At 47.1% G+C, this 19,170-nt stretch overlaps 1 protein-coding gene across 2 annotated transcripts in view; it reads left to right on the top strand.

Moving 5' to 3' along the window:
* Positions 1 to 2,148: 2,148 nt before the first annotated feature.
* The window catches only part of LOC311031553 (microtubule-associated serine/threonine-protein kinase 1-like), a 33,003-nt gene continuing 15,981 nt past the window's right edge, over positions 2,149 to 19,170 (top strand). Inside the window, exons 1-4 of one of the 2 annotated variants that reach the window (XM_084037891.1) lie at positions 2,149 to 2,932; positions 8,978 to 9,006; positions 18,089 to 18,183; positions 18,829 to 18,904. In XM_084037891.1, coding sequence (XP_083894017.1) covers positions 2,894 to 2,932; positions 8,978 to 9,006; positions 18,089 to 18,183; positions 18,829 to 18,904 — 239 coding nt within the window. In that variant the 5' untranslated portion in view covers positions 2,149 to 2,893. Of the gene's footprint in view, positions 2,933 to 8,974; positions 9,007 to 18,088; positions 18,184 to 18,828; positions 18,905 to 19,170 lie in introns of both variants that reach the window. The other variant, XM_084037890.1, reaches the window with a different exon arrangement.

Genomic DNA, 19,170 nt, shown 5'->3' with positions numbered 1-19,170 from the left:
GAACAGGATCCACTCCTGTTCCAAACAAAACTGAGCAGCTGCTGGTCTCCGAACTTGAAGGGATTACAAAACGATTATGTAAGAGGATATGAAAAGCAACATCACTACTGTGTCCGGCCGCCGCTGCGCACTAGCGCTCCACATTATGAAACTCAATGAAGTGTTTCTCCCCGGCCAGCCTTCCACCTGCAGATTGCGCTGGCCGTTTTGCAGTTAGCTCGGTTTCGCCGGTGCGGGAAGACAACGAGGACTTTGTGGGCTTGGAAGGGAGTTGAAATAGCAGCGGGAGTTCTGTCTGTTTGTCAGGGTTTACTCGACTACACATCAAAGTACTGCCATCAGCACTGAGGCGATCTGGCTCTCTGACTGCCGGCCAGACGGCCCGACAGCTCCATTTAATCTAACAAATAACAGCCTGCTTACTGGGGCCTTTTCTCTACACTAGATTTCATCTCTGAAAACATCTATCTATCTATCTATCTATCTATCTATCTATCTATCTATCTATCTATCTATCTATCTATCTATCTATCTATCTATCTATCTATCTATCCCCCCCTCCCTCCCTCCCTCCCTCCATCCATCCATCCATCCATCCATCCATCTATCCATCTATCTATCTATCTCCTCTGGGGATCTGCGTCAAGGTTAAAGGTCAAAGGTTAGAATGTATTTGTCGGTCAAGCTAGAAATGTGTTTTTCAATAAAACAACATTGTTTGTCAGTCATTTGAACAAAGACCAAGAGCATCCCTTGCGGTCTTCCTGTTGATTTCCTTTCGGACCGGTCAGCGTGGGCCGGGTTTGGACGCTCTGCTTCAGATCTCATGCTGAACCGATGAGGTCATGGCTGTGTGGGCAGCTTGGACCATATGTTGCATAAAAACTGTGTGAACGTCCTAATCCCCAGCATGATATTATGCAATGACTTAGCCAAAGGGCCCAACCGCCTTTCAGTCACGGAAGTAACATCATGATGTGTGTCTTTCTTTATATTTTATTATTGAAAAGGTGGGTGTTTTGGAGATGCACAGCACATCTCTTTGTGCAATGACAATAAAGGCTTTCTGTTCTAATTGCTCAGAAATTCAAACTTTGACCAGAACATGTGACACGCAAATAACTCAAGACTACATTGTGATGGATCACGTCAGCCACATCAAATTGGCCACAGGCGTAAACCTGCTGGCTGTGATGTCATCAGTCTATTTACTTAATTCATGCACATAGGTAGCTCATTATAGAAATCATCATTATTTGTTTATTCAAGCCAAATTAAATGTAATTTATAGGCTGCATTTTAGGAAAATTATCTGGAATTAAATTACAATGTCTCTATTTGTTATCTTTTGTGTGACTGGCTATGAACGGTGTTTTGCTATCACATCTGCTTTTTTGCTGATATATTCAACATCTGCCTTCCATTGCAGAGTAAAAACATTTAGACATTTGCCATAGTCTAAACCTGTTAGAATGAGTCTACGTTCAACCCATGATGGATCACTGAACAGGCCTACGGGGACAGGCCCAGGGGCCCAAAGTGTTACTTAATGACTACAAAGAGACACATGACCACAAAAAGGGGCTAAATGATTACAAAATTGACACAAAAGAACAACAGAGAGACACACAAAAATAACAAAAGGAGGCCAAACCACGTTAGGTCTCTTGCTCCTCTGTAGGGGTGGCAGGGCCTTTTTCATGCCCGTGCCCAGGGGCCCATTGTCTCCTAATCCGCACATGCCCTTAACAAGATCCGTTTAGTGAAAGATAAAAAGGATGAAACAGCACACATGATGTCATTTTGCTGTAATGTACCATTACGCTGCTGGTTAATAGTGACTCATGTGTCGCTGTCTGTGGTGCTGAACGTGGCTCCAGCCGGCCTCCATACAAACCTCCACGCCGCCACCTGAAACGCGTTTAACGTCCAAAACGTGAGCTCGAGCCGCGTTCAGGACATGAAGGTCTCTGCGTGGTGCGTTTAAAGCCCTCAGCTGAACCCGTACACCGGGCTATCTAGTGCCGCTTCATTCATGCGGACAGGGACACTCCGCTGCGCGTGCAGGAGGAGGGGCGAGGGGGAATCCCAGGAAGGGGTTACAAATATCGCGTTGCTGCTGTCGCCCCGTCCAGTCACCAGTTTCCGAGGAAGTGAAGGCTCGAGGAGCAGCGGATGGATGAATGAAGCGGAGAGTTTAAACTTTATACGTTTACATTTCAAACAGGCACGCGCTCTCCTCGCTCCCCAGGGTGGTGTTGACGGGACCAGACCGGCGATGTCAGCCCGACCGAGGGGTTCGGGCTCGAGGCTGAAGCGCGTCTCCGAGCCGCGCCGTAGTGTGTAAAAAAAAAATCACCGCCTGCTTGTTTTTTTTTTCCGGCCGTGCTACGAACGCGTTGTCCTTTTGTGACCGCTCGCGTTTCTTCGGGAGATTTCTTGCGGGACGACAGCGGAACTCGGGTCCGGTGTTCGCGGTGATTGCTCGGGCCTTAAACTCGGCTGGACGGCGTCAAAGCGCACAGACATCTGGCAACATGTCAAGGGTGCTCCGAGGGACGGCGGCCTGACTGGCAACCCGGGGGCGCTGGTCACGGGTCAGAAGTAGCCGCTGAGGGAATCGGACACACTTTTTCTTTTCTTCTCCCCAACCAAACAGAATGGGACAGCTTGGTGTGTTCTCCTGGTTTTATTCGACGTGACGGCGTGTGCGCCTCTTTGGCTCCGAGTGCGCCAGGACGCCGCTGCTGCTGCTGCTCTGCAGTTCGGGTGTGAACTGGAGCGCCGGTGGATGCCGCAGCACTGCCGGGTCCCAACACAGCGGAGTTAGGAGGGGGGGTGGAGGTCGAGAGATCGTTTACGTGAGGGGAAATCCCCGACCGGGAGCAGCGCCATGGATGACTCGGGGATAATCCGGCGCCGGAGGCTGCAGGTGAGCTGGTTTGGCCGCACAGCATGCTGGACGTGACGTGTCACTTACTCCACCAAAACAACAGCCCATTGTTTCCAGCTGCAGCCGGACACCACCTCATTACACAAAGTGCCCACTGGCTTATTTGTGCATTGCTATGAGAAGTTCCTGTGATTTTAGAATAGAAATCCTGATGGTGCCAATTTGCTCTTATGCTGTCATAAAAAGTAATGGAGCCGTACCTCTATAAATAATAGCACCGTTTCATGGGTACTCAGTTAGTTCATGAGGGGAATGGTGAGAAGTGAGCATCAGGATGTCGTCACATAGCTTTTCTTTGTTTGGCAAACAGTCCAAATCCAAAGATATTCACTTTGCTATTATGTTTGACTGGAGAAGCCATCAGATTTCACCGTATTATTGCTTAAAAACTGTCTTCATGGTGAATCCATGGAACTAGTTGCCCGCTAATCTTCTGTAGATCGCTGATAGATTCATTGAGTGGTTGTTTCAGCAGTAAAGGTTTTCTTCCTGCTCCTAAAGGGGTCACGCTGTGTCTCAGCTGGTGAGTGCACTGCAACACAGTTGTGGTTTTTAAATGTCACGTGTTATATTTATGCTTTGCTTTGCTGTAAAGCTCACTAAGTCCATTTTAATAGAGCTTAGATCATACAGTCTCTTTCACCAAATGCTGGTAGTGAGTCGTCTCTCATGCATACAGATATGACGTGTTCGAATGTGACTGCGTTCATCCATTATGAAGCAGCCTGCTCAACCACGGGTCATACTAACCCCCCCCCACCCCCGCCTCATCTTTGTATGATTCAGTCAAGTGAACCGAGCGGAGATGAGCAGCCTGCAGGCCGGGCCGCGTGTGCACGTTAGTGTATGTGCATTTATTTTTCCTTAATGTGGTTTGGATTTCTGAAAACTGAGGAATCATCAGCAAGTGCTCTCAGTTGCAGCTCGGAGGTGAATTGACCCCTATTACTGTGAACGGGGAGAGAGAGGGGGTGTAAAGGAATCACAGGAGGATTAGTAGTGAGGTGTGCCGATGGTTTCACGTCAGCTCACTGCTCCTCTGCTGTGATGTATGACAGCAGCAGCAAGGGAATTAATCATCATGGAGTCAGACTCATAAAGTCACTGGCATTTTATATATATATATATATATATGTGTGTGTGTGTGTGTGTGTGTGTGTGTGTGTGTGTGTGTGTGTGTGTGTGTCTATAAAATTGTGTGTTGACGTGTGATTGGCTCTGCGTTTCCTGTTCAACGGCCCTGTTGTCACTCCCCTGGGACATCCCACATCCCAACCGTCACTCTCCCTCACACACACACACACACACACACACACACACACACACACACTCTCACTCCATCATTCTCGGCACCATATGGTGGCACGCCCCGCTCCCCTGCAGTTTGGGGGTCAGGGGTCACACCCATGATGCATCGCTTCAGCATGACTAACGTGAAACCAACATTTTGTTGCCTGCTGCGCTCCGTGTCACCATTTAGCCTGCTGGCACACGTACAGTACGTAGGACCGACCGTACACATACGGGGCAAATATATTGAAATGATAAGAATTAATTTGCAAAGTAAATGTTATGATCCACTTTTTGTGTAAGAAAATATAAACTATGATGATAATGCAGCTCTTGTGTTTCCCCTCCCGTGTTTCAAATGAGGATGAAACGGTAGAAAAAATAATGCACGTGATATTCCTGTAAAGCCCATGAATGTTGACGCAAGTCATCCCTTTTACAACACGTCTGTCCCTTTACCACATTCAACATTCGGGAGGACCCGTCGTGTTAGCGAGTTAGCCTAGCCTGCTAGCGTTAGCGCCGATGTAACATTTGACGTAAAAAGCACAAGTCGATACAGATTTTTTGGATCAAAAAAACATTTGAATGTCAGTTTGACTTTGAGTTTTCTTCAGCAGTCGTTATCCCAGACACAACGTTCATATATTGGAAAAAAGACAAAGAGCACCAGACCATCGAGTATGCATGACACCCGTCAGCCCCTCTTTGTTTTCCATTCCGGCAAACCCGGATCAGGAAGTCGGTCTCTGCTGTGGATGACGATGGTCCAGTCACCGTCTCTTGGCAGCAGCAGGATCCCTGATCCATCCCCATTGTTCGCCTCTCGGCGACTCCCCACAATTTTCTTTATTTTGCAGCGTGGAACGATCATCCTGACCGTGTGGCAGTATGTTTTACAGGCTTGCAGCTCAGCTAATGCCACTCTTACTGAGGCTTCTTTTATCCTCTAGTGGGGGCAAGATGACTTGAAGGACACGACAGCAAAATATCTTTTATCGAGCTTTTTAGCACTCGACTTTAAGTCTCCGATACGGTTTAGTGCCTGCGTTGAATCGTTTCACCTCTGGCTTTAGGAACACCTGACTGCATAGATGATAGATGATAGACGGGTGCAGAGATAATGTTTCAACTAACTGGTTACCCTCTACTGATTATGTCAAATAATAAACTAGAATTTCAACATCCTTGTCATCTCTGTCCATTCTTGCCTCAGGTTGAGTGTATTAAGAAATGATGCATCGAAAGTGACTCAACATGAGGCAATAAAAACAAATAAACACATACTGTACATTGTCTGAATGCTAAAGTTGAACCACTGAAGAGGACTATGCTATTCTGTGTTGTCCCTTCCCTTTAGTGTCATATCTGGGTTTTTGTGAGCAAAACAACAGATTGGGCCAGTTCAATAATCAGAGCAAATAGTGGCTTTTTGGGAGGGAGGGGCAGGAGGTCAAACAGAGCGTCACAGAGAGAGAGGGAGAGAGAAGAGCTGCTGCTGCACAGCCTGATGGGAAAAATAAAGCATTTTTGAACATTAAAATACGGAAACATGTTCTAGTATTAACTTGAAATACAATGAGCATCATACGTCCTCTTTAAGGAGGTGAATTGTTGTCAAAGTGAACATGCTTTGATAGAAATAGGCCTTTTCTGCAGGTGCGATACTAAAAAGCCCAACATTGATCTGTTAAGTCATCTTAAGGCAAAACGCTCCAACATAAACCAGAAATATTACACAGTACTTTTTCACAGCTTTTTTGACAGAAACACAAACCCATGATGACACGGGACGAAACGGGATCAGACAATCGTTCTTACCTCAATTCGCTCCCACAGAGGACACCTACATTTATTTTAAAGAGCGGGCGTTTCTGTCACAGACGGGAAGGAATAGAACGGACCGGTGTTGCTGTCTAATCTGTGATCGGTGGGCATGTCATGTTTGTGACGGAGCCGCCCATCTGTTGTCAGTCACCCTTCACCACCGCCAGACTTCATTAACGGGACTCAGAGCTGTGAATGCCTGCACGCGTTTTACATGCTGTGACGTGGGAAACACTGATTACACCACGGGGGGATTCACAATGTGTCGTAGGGGCTGAACGTGGAGCGAGGACTTCCTTAAAGATATATTGTCCGCTCTTTAATTGAGGAAACGCTGACGCCGTGAGTCACATGGGCAAGCTCCGAGGCGGACTGCCGTGCTGGTCTCCTGGAAGGATGACCCGCTAACTGAGTCTAGATTGGAACTGGGAAATGAGTTCTCTCCTTCCTCGCCTTTCCACAGATTGAAGTGGAAGTTGGGATTCGGAGGGTAAATTCAGGCAGAAAGGATGTGACACCGATTACTGGGAGTTCTGCTAAAGTGAAGGTGACAGAGGACTCATTTAATGGAATTTCTACTGGGTTAATAAAGGCCGTGTCAGCTGAGGATTTAATAATAGAGCACAGGGACATCATCTACAGGCCTGGTTCCTCGCACAGTTTCTACTTCTCTAAACTGCATGTTCGTGTTTACCGAAGCAGGGAAGGGAAGAGGGAAGCGACGTATTCATTGTGCCCGTTTATCATTTCAGGGACAACGGACGTCTGCACTTTGTTTAATGTGCCAACTGGTTGTTTTTATTGTCTAGACATGCCTGAACATTAAAGATCCCCGCAGAGGGACATCAGACAGCCATAGAGCAGATGTTCACGGGTCTGGATCCAGATACAAAAGAGGTGTAGCAGTCTGTTCTGTCCCACCGGTAGATTTAAAGCAGCTCTTCTCACTGGTGAAACCAAATCAATGTGAACATGAACTGTGTTACGCCACGTTCAGCTCTAATGAACCTGCTCACTCTGCTATTATGAATCCAAATGTTATGTATTCAAGGTCATATTTGATTTGGAGCTTTTACTGGTGCAGGGTTGTCTGAAACTTAAAAGAAACACACATTTTGGGAACATTGGCTAGCTAACAGTAAAAACATGCAGACACCAAGGGTTTTGATCATGAGCCATAATGTTGTACCCGTCCAAGGTGGACTCACCACCAGATATGAGATTGTGAAACGATGCTATGCTCCCGTTGAAGCCGCACATTCGTGCAATATGAACCTCGTTTTAAGAAAAACATGTTTTATTTGCAACGTCATGGAGAAGAACTACAATACCCATATCTTAAAGTGTCACAGTGGCCATGGAAACCATGGAAGTGTTCACTGCACACACAGAAAGGGCCTTTTTTCCCCTCAAATCGTTGTTTTTTGCTCAGAATCAAATGTTTTATGGTCACAATTCTTCTTGTAGTAGTTGGTCGGCTTGGTTACATCCTTAAAAATCAGTGGAAAATTCACTTCAGGCTGCCACTGTTACTATATACCGTATATATACACTTATAAACAGTAGGATTCACTATTTGTAATATACAGAGTTTGATCCTAGCATTGTAACGCAGGTCATCATGTTACATTGATTAGGTTGATTCATTCAGATTTTAGAGGCTTTATGTTGTGGGGTCGTGTGACGTGACGAGGTTCTATGTGGTTGCAGTTCCTGTGGAGTTCCTGTGTAGCTGCAGCATGGAACCTGCCGGGGCTTGTTTGCATAGTTAACCTCCTCGTCAGTGAGAAGCCTCTCCTGATGCCCTGACGGCTCAGGGTCAATTAGCCTGATCAATGAAGGACAAAGTGGAGAGGGATCGATAGGTTGAATATGCAGTTGTCCATGTAAGGAGGGATTTGTCGCTGTTATCAGGGAAGGCTTTGCAGCTTGTGACCGGCTTATGAAGAAGAAGGCGAGATGATTATTTTCTCTTCTTCCGAGTGTTTTTACACGTATGGTGGGGGCCTCACGACTCAGCGTTTTTATCCTCTGGAGATAATGGTCGTGCCTCGCTGAGAGACTCGACCTTATAGATGTCGACTGAGTGGCGACATAAAAAACACTGCTGGGTTGAGAGGTCTGTCCTTGTAACACAGAGCTTCAAGCGGCAGCACTATAATACATAGTTTGTGCTTCGGTGGAGATCAGCAGCAGGTCCACACACACACACCTACACACACACACACACAATCTTTATCTGAAGGTTAACCTAATAATTGCATCGACTGTGGTTAGAAGGTGGTCGATTGGATGCTAAAGGCACCTTAACAGCATTACCCTGCATGTGACAGGAGAAGGCGTGAGGCGGCTAATGCATTAATTGCATCTGTGACGCTCAAACTTTTTTTTTTCTAACGACGCACACAGACACACAAGGAGCGGAAGGCTAGGACCCTTCTGGCTCGAAGCTAACGCTGTGAACACCCTCTACTCCACCCTTGTTTACACCCCCCTCCGTCTCTCTCTATCTCGGCGTGCAGGCTTTTGTAAAGAGCCAGGCTGTACTGGCATGAGATCTGGCTCTGCTCCCACTGTTTTCATTCGGTGCACTGAGTGTCTGCTGCTGCCGCCGCCCAATGTACGCCGTCCATCTGGACTCAGGAGAGCGACGGAGGGGGGAGGGGGGAGGGAGGGAGGGAGGGAGGGAGGCTGCCTCAGACCAACTGGTTTAAAAACAAACAATAGATGCAAATACATCACATACATACAGGGGCTGCTCATATCATGGTTTATAAATGTCATGTTTTTATTTATTGGTCAAGTGAAAGTGCACATTTGCATATTTCTGTGCCTGATCTCTCTCTCCCTCCCTCTCTCTCTCTCTCTCTCTCTCTCTCTCCCTCTCTCTTTGTTTTCTTCCAGAAGGATTTGCCACTGCCTCGCAAGAACAGCAGGTGAGTGTCACCCTCATTAGGCCCTCCCTCTGTCTTTCCCCCTCCTCTCCGGGGAGAAAGCAGCTCCTCCTATGAGGAGGAACAATCACACCAGGAGGAGCGGGCGAGCTCCGTGTGTACGGCGTGCTTTGAAAGCTCTGAGGGTGCTTCAGTGGCCCTCGTGTGAACGAGGAGGAGGCCGGCCCGAGGGATGCTGGGAGCCTGTCGGAGTCTGATTAAAGCCGGCCAGGAGCTCTGGAGGCTGTCCATGGTGCTGAAAGCCATTCTGCCTTCCCCATTGCTCAGTTTCTCCCTCTTTATCTCCCCTCTTCGCTTCTTACGACTTGGTTATTAATCTGTTCCTATTCCGCTCTCATTTCCACCCTCTCTACCTAACCCCATCTTCTAAATCCCTTCCCTTGCTCTTCTTTTTTTATCTCCCTCTTACACATTTGCAGTTGGTCTGGTTGTCAGATTATCAGTATATTGGCAATCGGCTTTGGCCAACCCACGGGTAACGGAAGTATAGAGAATAAACACCACACACATAGTTGAAAAATAGTAAAACACACACACATATAAGGCAGTTAATCACATACATTATGTATAACATGCAGAACATTAAAAACATCAGCATTCTAGTGTCTTTCAGCTCATTGTTTCACCCGTTGAGGTCAAGACTCGCTCTCATTGCAGTAACCACAGCTGCTGACGGACATAACCAAGCCAAGTATTGCTGGCAGTAGCTTCATAGTTAGCGTACAGTCATGGGAGGTGTTGATCTTCTCATCCAGCTGTGAATAAGCCTTATTTCCACGTCTAACCATTGCTTTAATGATGTGTAGATTATCATGAAGAGAGTATTAAATGAGACCAGTAGCATGTAATAAGGCTCTAAAGGTTTTATTATAATCCCTTTGCTCCACTGAGTGAATTTGTGTGTGTGTGTGTGTGTGTGTGTGTGTGTGTGTGTGGTCACAGCCCACCACCTCTGTCTCGGCTCCATTCCATTTCCCTGCCCTATCCATCTTCTCTACGCCGCCCCCTCGTCCCGAGTCATCATGGGTAATCACACATGAAATGAAGCCGCCGACCAGCTCTTGTTTGTGTTCTCCCATCCGTCCCACTGTTGTCGTTCACTCCCCGCCAATACGTTTTCCCATCATGCCCCTCTCTCTTGAGGCAGCTTCCGTCTGAACTCCGTCCGTGGGAAGCCGTGAGCCCCACCGTCCATTCGTGAGTAAACACTCAGAGTGTGTGGCGTACGTCGCCGTCAGTTAGGCTATTTTTTGGACTCCGTTCAACATCTGTTTTTACAGTTATGTAACAGTCCTAAGTCTCTCTGCTCTCCGCTGAGACCAGTTCACCTCCCTTTACTCTCCGTTCGTTCGGCATGCTTAGCCTGCAGTTAAAAAGCTTCAAACTCCCTTCAATGCACAAACATTGAGATTACACAAAAGCAAAACAGGACACTCTGCAGCGTGGCACCTTGAGAAAACCACCCACAGTCTCCCGACGCCTTTTGTTGTTCCTCTCTAGAAGGCAGACCCACCCTACCTCCCTCCCTACCTCCCTCCCTCCCCCCCTCCATCCCTCCCTCTCTGTCAGTCTCTCCCTCTCCCTTTTGGTTCTTGCCCACACTTGCCCGGACACCGGTGTGCATGTGCAGCTGGTGGGAGCCATACAGTTGCACTGCGATAGCGTTTTTCTCAGAGACCTGCTGTCTTCTCTGACTCGCTCGCCCTCATCGCTCGGCCGCTGCTCCTGTTGCTTAGAGCGACGCCTAGATACCGACGGGCAGCATGTTCCGACGCACCAAAAGGTACGGCCAGACAGAGGAGTGATCAGATGCTCTCTTCTGTGTGTGAGGTGTGGTTGGCTCTCTCTCTCTCTCTCTCTCTCTCTCTCTCTCTCTCTCTCTCTACTGTGTCTGCAGTATACATTACATAGAGGCTGATGTGCAAGGTCACTGTCTAACTGGCTTTAAGGAGTCTGCTCTGTTCTGCTGAATGTGCACGTAGAGAGTTTGAGTCCATGACAGAATCCTGTTCCTGTAACACTGAAGCTTGTATCTAGGTCAGTTCGTAAAGTCCCGGCAAATGACGCAATGTGAAAACTGGCAAAGTCGTATGACATTCATTCATAGTACGCTGTTTAAAGGGGACGCTTTCTGTGGAATATCCAGTCAGCGTTGATATATGTAGTCGATCGAAGCAATGAATCCATCGCCGCATGCCAACTTTTGAGCTAGAACGCTGAGTTTGCAGCTGACAAATCGCTTTCGGCCGTAGAAATCCAGCAGAGGGAGAGAGGCCGAGGCTGAGCAAGAGCACAATCAGCTACACTTACCATCAACACTCTCAGACAACCTAGCAGCTGACAGGTGAATGCAGTAAAACTTTCCGTGTGTCCATGATAATGCATTTAACAGCGAGGCTGCTACACTCCCCTGGATGGGAGAACTGTTTTTATATGGTAGTAAACGATGCATTACACCTGTTATGATTGGTTTTCAGGTTTGCTATGAGTCATAAAAAAACTTTCTAAATTAGCATCCCGACTGGTCATCACACTCGTCATTTATCTGCAAAAATACTAATGATCTCATCAGCTTCAGCTGCTCTTCTTGTTTTGTGTTGTTCAGCAAATGTCAACACATGAAAACAAAGATGGTGACTCAACATCATACCTGCATGACTTTCTATGACTAAGAAGATGTGTTGAAACACAAAAGATGCCACTTCATTTGGGATGATGTTGCTTTTCTTGTCCCTCATCCGATGAGTTAGCAGTAAATATCCTGAAACTATCATGTGTTAGATTTTATCACCCACGTTCTAAAAATCTCTTCACGATGTCCAAGTAATACACATTTTAAAGGTGAGTCAGCATAGTGACATTTCCAGCAGACCCAGTTTTAGACGGCTTCTTTCCAGCAGTCTGATTCACCGATGTGAGGGATGTTTTTTCCGAAGTTGGATGATCTCATGGAATATTTGAAGGGGACTTTTTACCCCAGTGACATTTACTTATTCATGCAAGACCTTGAATTCCTACCAGCTATAGTTGTAACTGCGTTTTGTTTTTACAGTGAAGCGCTAGTATCACAGAATTCTCCCGCAGGGATCAATAAAATATCACATCATCGCATTTCTTGAATAAATCATTTCAGCGCCACTTTTCCTCTTGAGCTTATAATTGATGCTTTTAATCACAATGATGTCAACAGCGTGACAAATTTGTGCTGACATTCAACCGCTGGGGATATTTCTCCTCGGCTGCGGCAGTAGTGGATGTCACGCTGGGTCTCAGAATGACTTCATCCCCCCCCCCTCCCCCCTGCTGATCAGGGATTAAACCGGCTTCTATTACAGCAGAGACTCTCGCCACGGCACACCTGAGCCCAGACACACGGGCAGACGGATGGAAATAACGTAGGAGGTCTCGCCCTGTTTCATGTTCCTACAGCGGCGCTGCAACGACCTCAGAGGAATCGTTAAGGAAAATCCTGCAAAAGTGTATGAAAATGCGTGATGGGTTCATCACACGGGGAGAGAGCGGAGTGCCCGAAGTTATGTAACGTTTAAGAGCCGAACAGCCAATGTCACTGCTGGGGAAGAGAGAGGAACGAGTGAGCGTCTGATTAAGATAATGAAAGTGGAGGAGCTTGTGCGAGAGGTGAAAGGAGGAGAGGCTGAGATGGAGCTCGGGGCCCCGGGGTGCTATCTGTGTCGCTGCTCTTCCATTAGGGACCAGCTCTCCGAGGTTACGTGAGCATGCAGGACACGCATAGCTTTATCTGCCTCACTCTCCTTCTTGCTCTCTTTCACTTTGTTTCTGGGTTTTCTTTATGTATTTGTCCGGAGTAACCATCAATTTAATCACGAGGTTGTCAGGCTAGAAGTCTTTGCGTGTGCACGTGTACTTGTGTTTTCACTAATTGGCCCTGAAGTCAGTATGCATGCGGCGATAGTAAGAGGGATCCTTAGCAGCAAACAACTATTTGCTTTGTAAATGATAGATATGATAGATATAGTGGAGTAACCGAGCAGAGCACTAATTCTCCCTCTGTGTGTGTTGTTATCCGAGCTTCTCTTTGCTTTTTTGACGTAACCGGGCTGACCGCGTACTATTAGTGCTATATGTGTTTGTCCACGTGAACCCCACTGGCTAGCTCCCAAACACAGCGCTCCAGTGACATCACAGAAGCGTAGCAGCGATCCTCTGCAGCGTAGTTAGCACTGGTGACAACAGGCTGCTGGCTCAGGCGTCGCCATGTCGACAGCCATCAAGGTCATCGCTTCTTATCCTGTATCGTGCACCTTTAAAAAGTTTACAGGGTGGAGTCTTCATTCGTCAGCCTTTCCAAAACCAAAAAGAGTGTAAGAAACTGATAAAATGGTCCAAGCTGCTAATTGTAGCTAACATCACAAACCACATTAGCTTGTTATTGTACCAAACCATAAACGCTGCTTTTAAAATCCAACTTGTATTGAAGTAATGCAAAGTAACACCATAGACTGTATAATCAGTGCGTTGTTGAATCAGAAAGGAACGTGTGGAGCGACTTATATGCGGATGCACAAATCAGAGAGGAGAAATACTGTTAGGCTCAGGTGCCTCGTGGGCTCCGAGTCACACAGCTCTCAACACACTATCACACACCAGCCACGTCTTCTTCCCCTGTAACTAAATCAGCCATTACACTCCACTTAACCAATTATGTGCAGACCAAAGGGGTCGGTGTGAGGCCAGGACACCTGAGTCAAACTCTAGATCTTCTAAGTGCTGCAGCCCCCCCCCCCCCCCCCCCCCCCCAAGGAGTCCTGGGTTCAATACACACCAGCTCATGCAGTATATGTGCTGCGTCTCCCATTAGCTTTCGGTTAAGGGCCCCGTCTTTCCCACTCCTCTTCACGTAATGAGACACTTATTCTGTTTGATCCTCCGCCGTCTCCCTCTCAGAGCCTCTCTTCCAGGAAAAAACCCTCAACACTGCATCTCCTCCATGTCTGATAGAGATAGAGTGTAGTTCCCCGTAGGTTTGGAGCCCGGTGAAGTGCTGGGGGCCGAGGGGACCTGGGCAGGGGAGAGGTGAAAGGTCACGGCCGCCTTGTTTCACGCCATGATTTTGACATTTAACACACGGCTCGGTGCGGTCGAGCGGCGCCGTGATGGAGCAGAGTGCGGACAGTGTTGAGCCTCGGGCCCTCGCCGGGGCCACTTTGGCTTCTGTCCTGGCCTTTTTATTGCTACTCACTGACCCGGTGGACAATATTGTTGCATTTACTCACTTAAAGAGGCTCTAATAGGAATCAATGCACAATCCAGCAGCCGCTCCATATCACGCTCTGGCACTAGGGGCGAAATGATTATTTGATTAATTGATAAATCGATAAATTAAAAGTACTGCCTGTTATCATTGTTAATGACATTATGCGAGACATTATATTATATTAATATTATATTTTAATCGTCACATTTTTCATAACTAAGCTGACGTTTAACACCTTAAGGTGAGCTAACCTGTGCTTTGCTAAGATTTTTTCATTTTCAATATTAGCGTTTAACTGATGGCATTAATCTGTGAAAATACTTACTGACAGTTAAAAGTTGAACAGTTGGTTATTAATATCCAATTATTATCATTTCCTTTGGTCTTTTGTTTGACTTAATAGTGTCACCATTGCCCTCTCCTCCACTGTGTCCCCCTTCTCTCCCCCCTCCTCCCTCCAAACAGTGAACTTGAGTGACTCCTATATAACGAGCAGTATCTCCCTCCTTCTCTCCCCCTCGCTGCGGTCCGCGGTCGGCGTTAAGAGAAGCCTCCCTGCCGCACGCTGCATAGCAACAAGCCGTCATGTGACTCCCCCCCCCCCCCATCCCCTCCAGGGTCGTAGACGTCAACCAGCATATTTCCTCCGGTTTATGTTGCTCCGGTCTTTTCATGCCGTTCCTAAAACTAAAAGAAGAGAGGAGGCTGATGCACGTGTCGTGTCGGGGGACGCAGAAATGAAAAGCACTGAATATGTGATGTTTGTTTTTGCATTTCTTTCTCCTCCTTCCTTGTTTCCCCTGAAGAGTGCCTTTCATCTTTCCCACCAACGCATCAGTGATTTATTCACCGCTATTATTTCTACCTGCCGTTCATTCTCTGTAAACACACCAGTCTTCCCCGACTCCTCCTCAGCAGCCCCTGTTCCTCCCCCCCCCTCTCTCTCTCTTCTCTTTGAAGTGCTCACTCTCCCCGCGTTGGCCACAATCCCTCCACCACTGCACCTCGGATCTCCTCTCTACTTGACTTTGTACATGACGGAGGCTACATTCGTACGGTTTCATGTGAGCGGTCGATATTAATGGTGACCCTGCCGTTAAGTGGAGGGAGGAGTACGAGCATGCATGAGGATGAAGGCTCCTGTTTGTCTGGCTTTGTTAGAGCAATAACCCCCCAATCCCCCCCCCTGTGCTCACTTCATGCCTTCTATGGTGTTTGTGCAGTGTGAACATACACATGTGTGTGTGTGTGTGTGTGTGTGTGTGTGTGTGTGTGTGTGTGTGTGTGTGTGTGTGTGTGTGTGTGTGTGTGTGTGTGTGTGTGTGTGTGTGTGTGTGTGTGTGTAATGGTGGGGGGGGAAACTGGGTCATGTTTACCTTTGCGCCGGCTGGGTGATGAGCACCGCTGCATCTCTAATCCTTGATTCTTTTTTTTATTATTATTTTTTTTGCACTCCCCCAAACATTTACTTTCCCTCAACTTGCTTTCATATCATGTTTGCACAAAGCACCACCACTAGCTCTGTCTGCACTCCTCCTCCCCCTCCCCCTCGCCTCCATCTCCAGCCCTCGGCAACAGCACGTACTCTCCAGATTTACTGATCTTGAAGGACCATCGAGCAACAAACAGGCCTCCCCGGAGCATCAATCTGAAATTTGGACTCTGCATCAGCGGCAGCATACCTGCTGGATGTCTTCTAGTAAATACACGGGGGTTTAGCGTCTACGTGTTTATACGCTGTATTACTGATGGTGTTACAGGGGAAATTCAAGGCCGGCGCTGTGCGTGTTTTAGTGTGTGCAGCCGGCCTCCATTGATCTCCTGCAGCGCATCCATTAACCAAGAATAGACCTGCTGCTCCGCTCCTCTCCGTCTTTCTGAAAGAAAGCCGGTGACGCCATGTTGAACCTTGACAGGTGGCCCTGAGGTGATGATGACAGTGAGATTATTCAGACAAAACAGGTTAGAACACGGAGTGGGCCAGGGGTACAAGGGCGGCATGTTAAATCAAAGCTATTGGCGTGAGTGATCAATATGCATGAGGCTAGTTATCGATCGGATCGATCAGGACATCCTGTGCGGCTGAAATGATGAAAACACAGAGATGAGATGGTGCTGCCTTTGAACTTAGGTGTCAATACGAAATTAAACACCTTTATTGGATGGCAGCGGCCCAAGCTCAAGCAGCAGCATTAGCAGATGAAGGGAGACTGAACACGCCAGCCGTGATTGGCTGCCGGGAACGCCCCAACAGCCAATCAGCCGTCAACGCTTCATCAGTTTTCACTGTATTTGTTTGCTTGGTGTATTATAAAGCTTGACTGATGTTGAACAGGCATAATTATTATTTAGATGTTATTCAGACCAACATTATCAACTGTTGATTTTTGGTGACATATATTCTGTTCAACCCCCCAAAGATTGTAAGGATTTACCAAGTTTTTTTTATTTTTCTTGATTTAGCTTTGGATGACTTCTTTATCAGTTGACTGATTAGATCAAATCAACATTCAACAATCATATTTTTTTAATTAAGCCAGCTCACAATTATTCCTCCTCTATCTAATATAGACTGTTTGTAGAACCTGCTGCTCACTTTTTGTGGCTTAAAGTTGAGTTAAAACATAATAAAGTCTTTGGGAACTCCATAATGATTCTTAATTAGCATCAGCTGGGACGCACATAACACCTCCCATGAAGGTGTTCAAGGTGAGATTGGCCAAAAAGTTAACATCTGCGATGATGATGATGAAGTCGCTGTTCATTAGCAATAAGCCTCACGGACTGCATTTCCAGCTGTACTGTAAATCTCTCCCAGTAACTTTGTCTGGATGCTGTGACGTCCTTGAACATGGAGGGTGAGGGGGTAAAGCTCCGGGTCACCATGCACTAAAAACCATAAACTATCGCAAACTGATATAATTACAGAAGAAAAAAAGAGATCTGCTGGCTGTGATTGGTTGTTACCTGTCACATGGTATTCTGCATGGTTCCAAAAGTTGAAATATGTTTATCTCGGGGTGCAGCTGTCGTGCAATTAAAGATAGGGGCTTGGAAAACGTCATGCTTTTGAGTTTAAATTCTTCTGCCTACTAAGCATTACCATGATGTTCTTTCTTCACAACTGCTTTATTGTGTAATATATTAGTTATTTAGTATCGTGTGTCATATAGAGTCCTTGTGGGGTTAGTCATGTATGAATTTATCCACATGTGTGTGTGTGTGTGTGTCCTGAAGATGAAGACGGTGCCGTGTGTGTTTTGTTTGGTCCCCTCCTCTTTGTTTCCCCGGTTGTTTGTATTTGCATCGTGTGCAGTAAACTCACTCACCATGGCAACCAAAGCGTTTCTGAAAAGCCCTCGCATTAAATCGGCCTGGAGTGTGAGCATGCTGACAAAATACAACACGAATCGAAACCGCGCACAAAAAGGCCGAAGGAATACAACAAGCGTGCTCAATTTACCACACGGAGTGAGTCCGATACAGCGATATCACGTGTGGAGGCTCAGCAGCCGAAACACAATCAACTAAGGTCGTGTAGAAATGGATGTTTCCTGCCCTTTCTCTCTTAACTTCGCCTCCCTCTCGTCTCCTCCTGCACTCTCTCTCCCCTCATTCCTTATCTGGGCCGAGCGGAGGCAGACGGCGATGGATGACAGAGGAAATTGAATTCTCCTTATCGCTGTTGTGCCCCTGCAGTGAGCCAACGTCTGCTTGGTTTAGCACCTGCAGCCGCGCCGTGCACACAGATACGACGCTGCCTCGGTCACTAACGAAATCCTCTCATTTACATGCCTCTCTCTCTCTCTCTCTCTCTTTCCCTCACAGTTGCCGTACGAGCAACAGGAAGAGTCTGATCCTGACCACCACCTCCCCCACGCTGCCTCGCCCACACTCCCCCCTCCCCCTCCCCGGACACCTCGGTACGTAGCATCACATCACACCTCAGCCGTGACCTCGTCTTCTTCATTCATTGAGGGGAGGCGTGACAACTGAATTCATTTGTTTCTCCTGCCTCAGCTTGGAAAATAAAGTTTAGGGTCTTTAGACTAAAATTGGTGAAATAATCTTCAACTCATTAACATTTTAAGAAAATAAACGCTTTTGCTCTCTCGCCAAGAGTCAGCTGAAGAGACTACGTCTTTGCTAATCCATGGATTTGACTAAGGTGCTCCCAAGTCCTCGTAGATCCCCAAAACTCATAGACGTAGATCGTACATCATCTTCACTCTGGCTGCTCTCTTAAATTAGCCGGCTTGATTTATGAATCTAGGAAAAAGTTTCTGATCACATCTTTCCGTCCATTAATCAAAACACCCTCATTACTGTCTCCAGAACAAGGCAGAATACATAAAAAAAATCTCAGGCTGCAAAGCATTCATCAGGCTAAATAATCAATGACATGCCTTTATGATTTGGGAGGAAAATCTAAATCATTTTCACAGCCTTCTTCCCCTGCGAACCACTGCTAGTCACGTCGTGTTGAACCAGAGAATCCGAGCTGTAGGTTTAAAGTGCACTTTGTTTCCCTGTGGTCATGTGGTCTCTCGCTCTTGTGTTCCCGACAGGAAGCAGCCCTCTGGACAGCCCGCGGACCTTCTCCCCCAGCAACCCGGCACACTTCTCCTTCGCCTCCTCCAGAAGGTCAGCTCCACGTCACGGCATATGTCCGTGGTGGATTTGACACGTTGGCTCGCACTTGTTTTTGTGTCAGAGACGTGAGCGGGGCAGAAAGTCAGACGGAAAAGTCGGTGTGAGACAAAGGGAGGGGAGGAGGGGGGAACAAGCGAGCATCAGGGGAAAGAGGAAGTGTGGGCTTGTTGTTGTGCGAAAGTGTAACAGGCTGAGTCACGTATGACGGGGCCGAGCCATTACACTCACAGTGTGTCTGAGTTTATTCAAGCTGCTCC

The sequence above is a fragment of the Eutrigla gurnardus genome (genome assembly GCF_963514095.1).
Source record: "Eutrigla gurnardus genome assembly, chromosome: 20".
Classification (NCBI taxonomy): domain Eukaryota; kingdom Metazoa; phylum Chordata; class Actinopteri; order Perciformes; family Triglidae; genus Eutrigla; species Eutrigla gurnardus.
The sequence above is the reverse complement of the archived record's forward strand: the minus strand, read 5'-3'. Positions and strand labels throughout refer to the sequence as shown.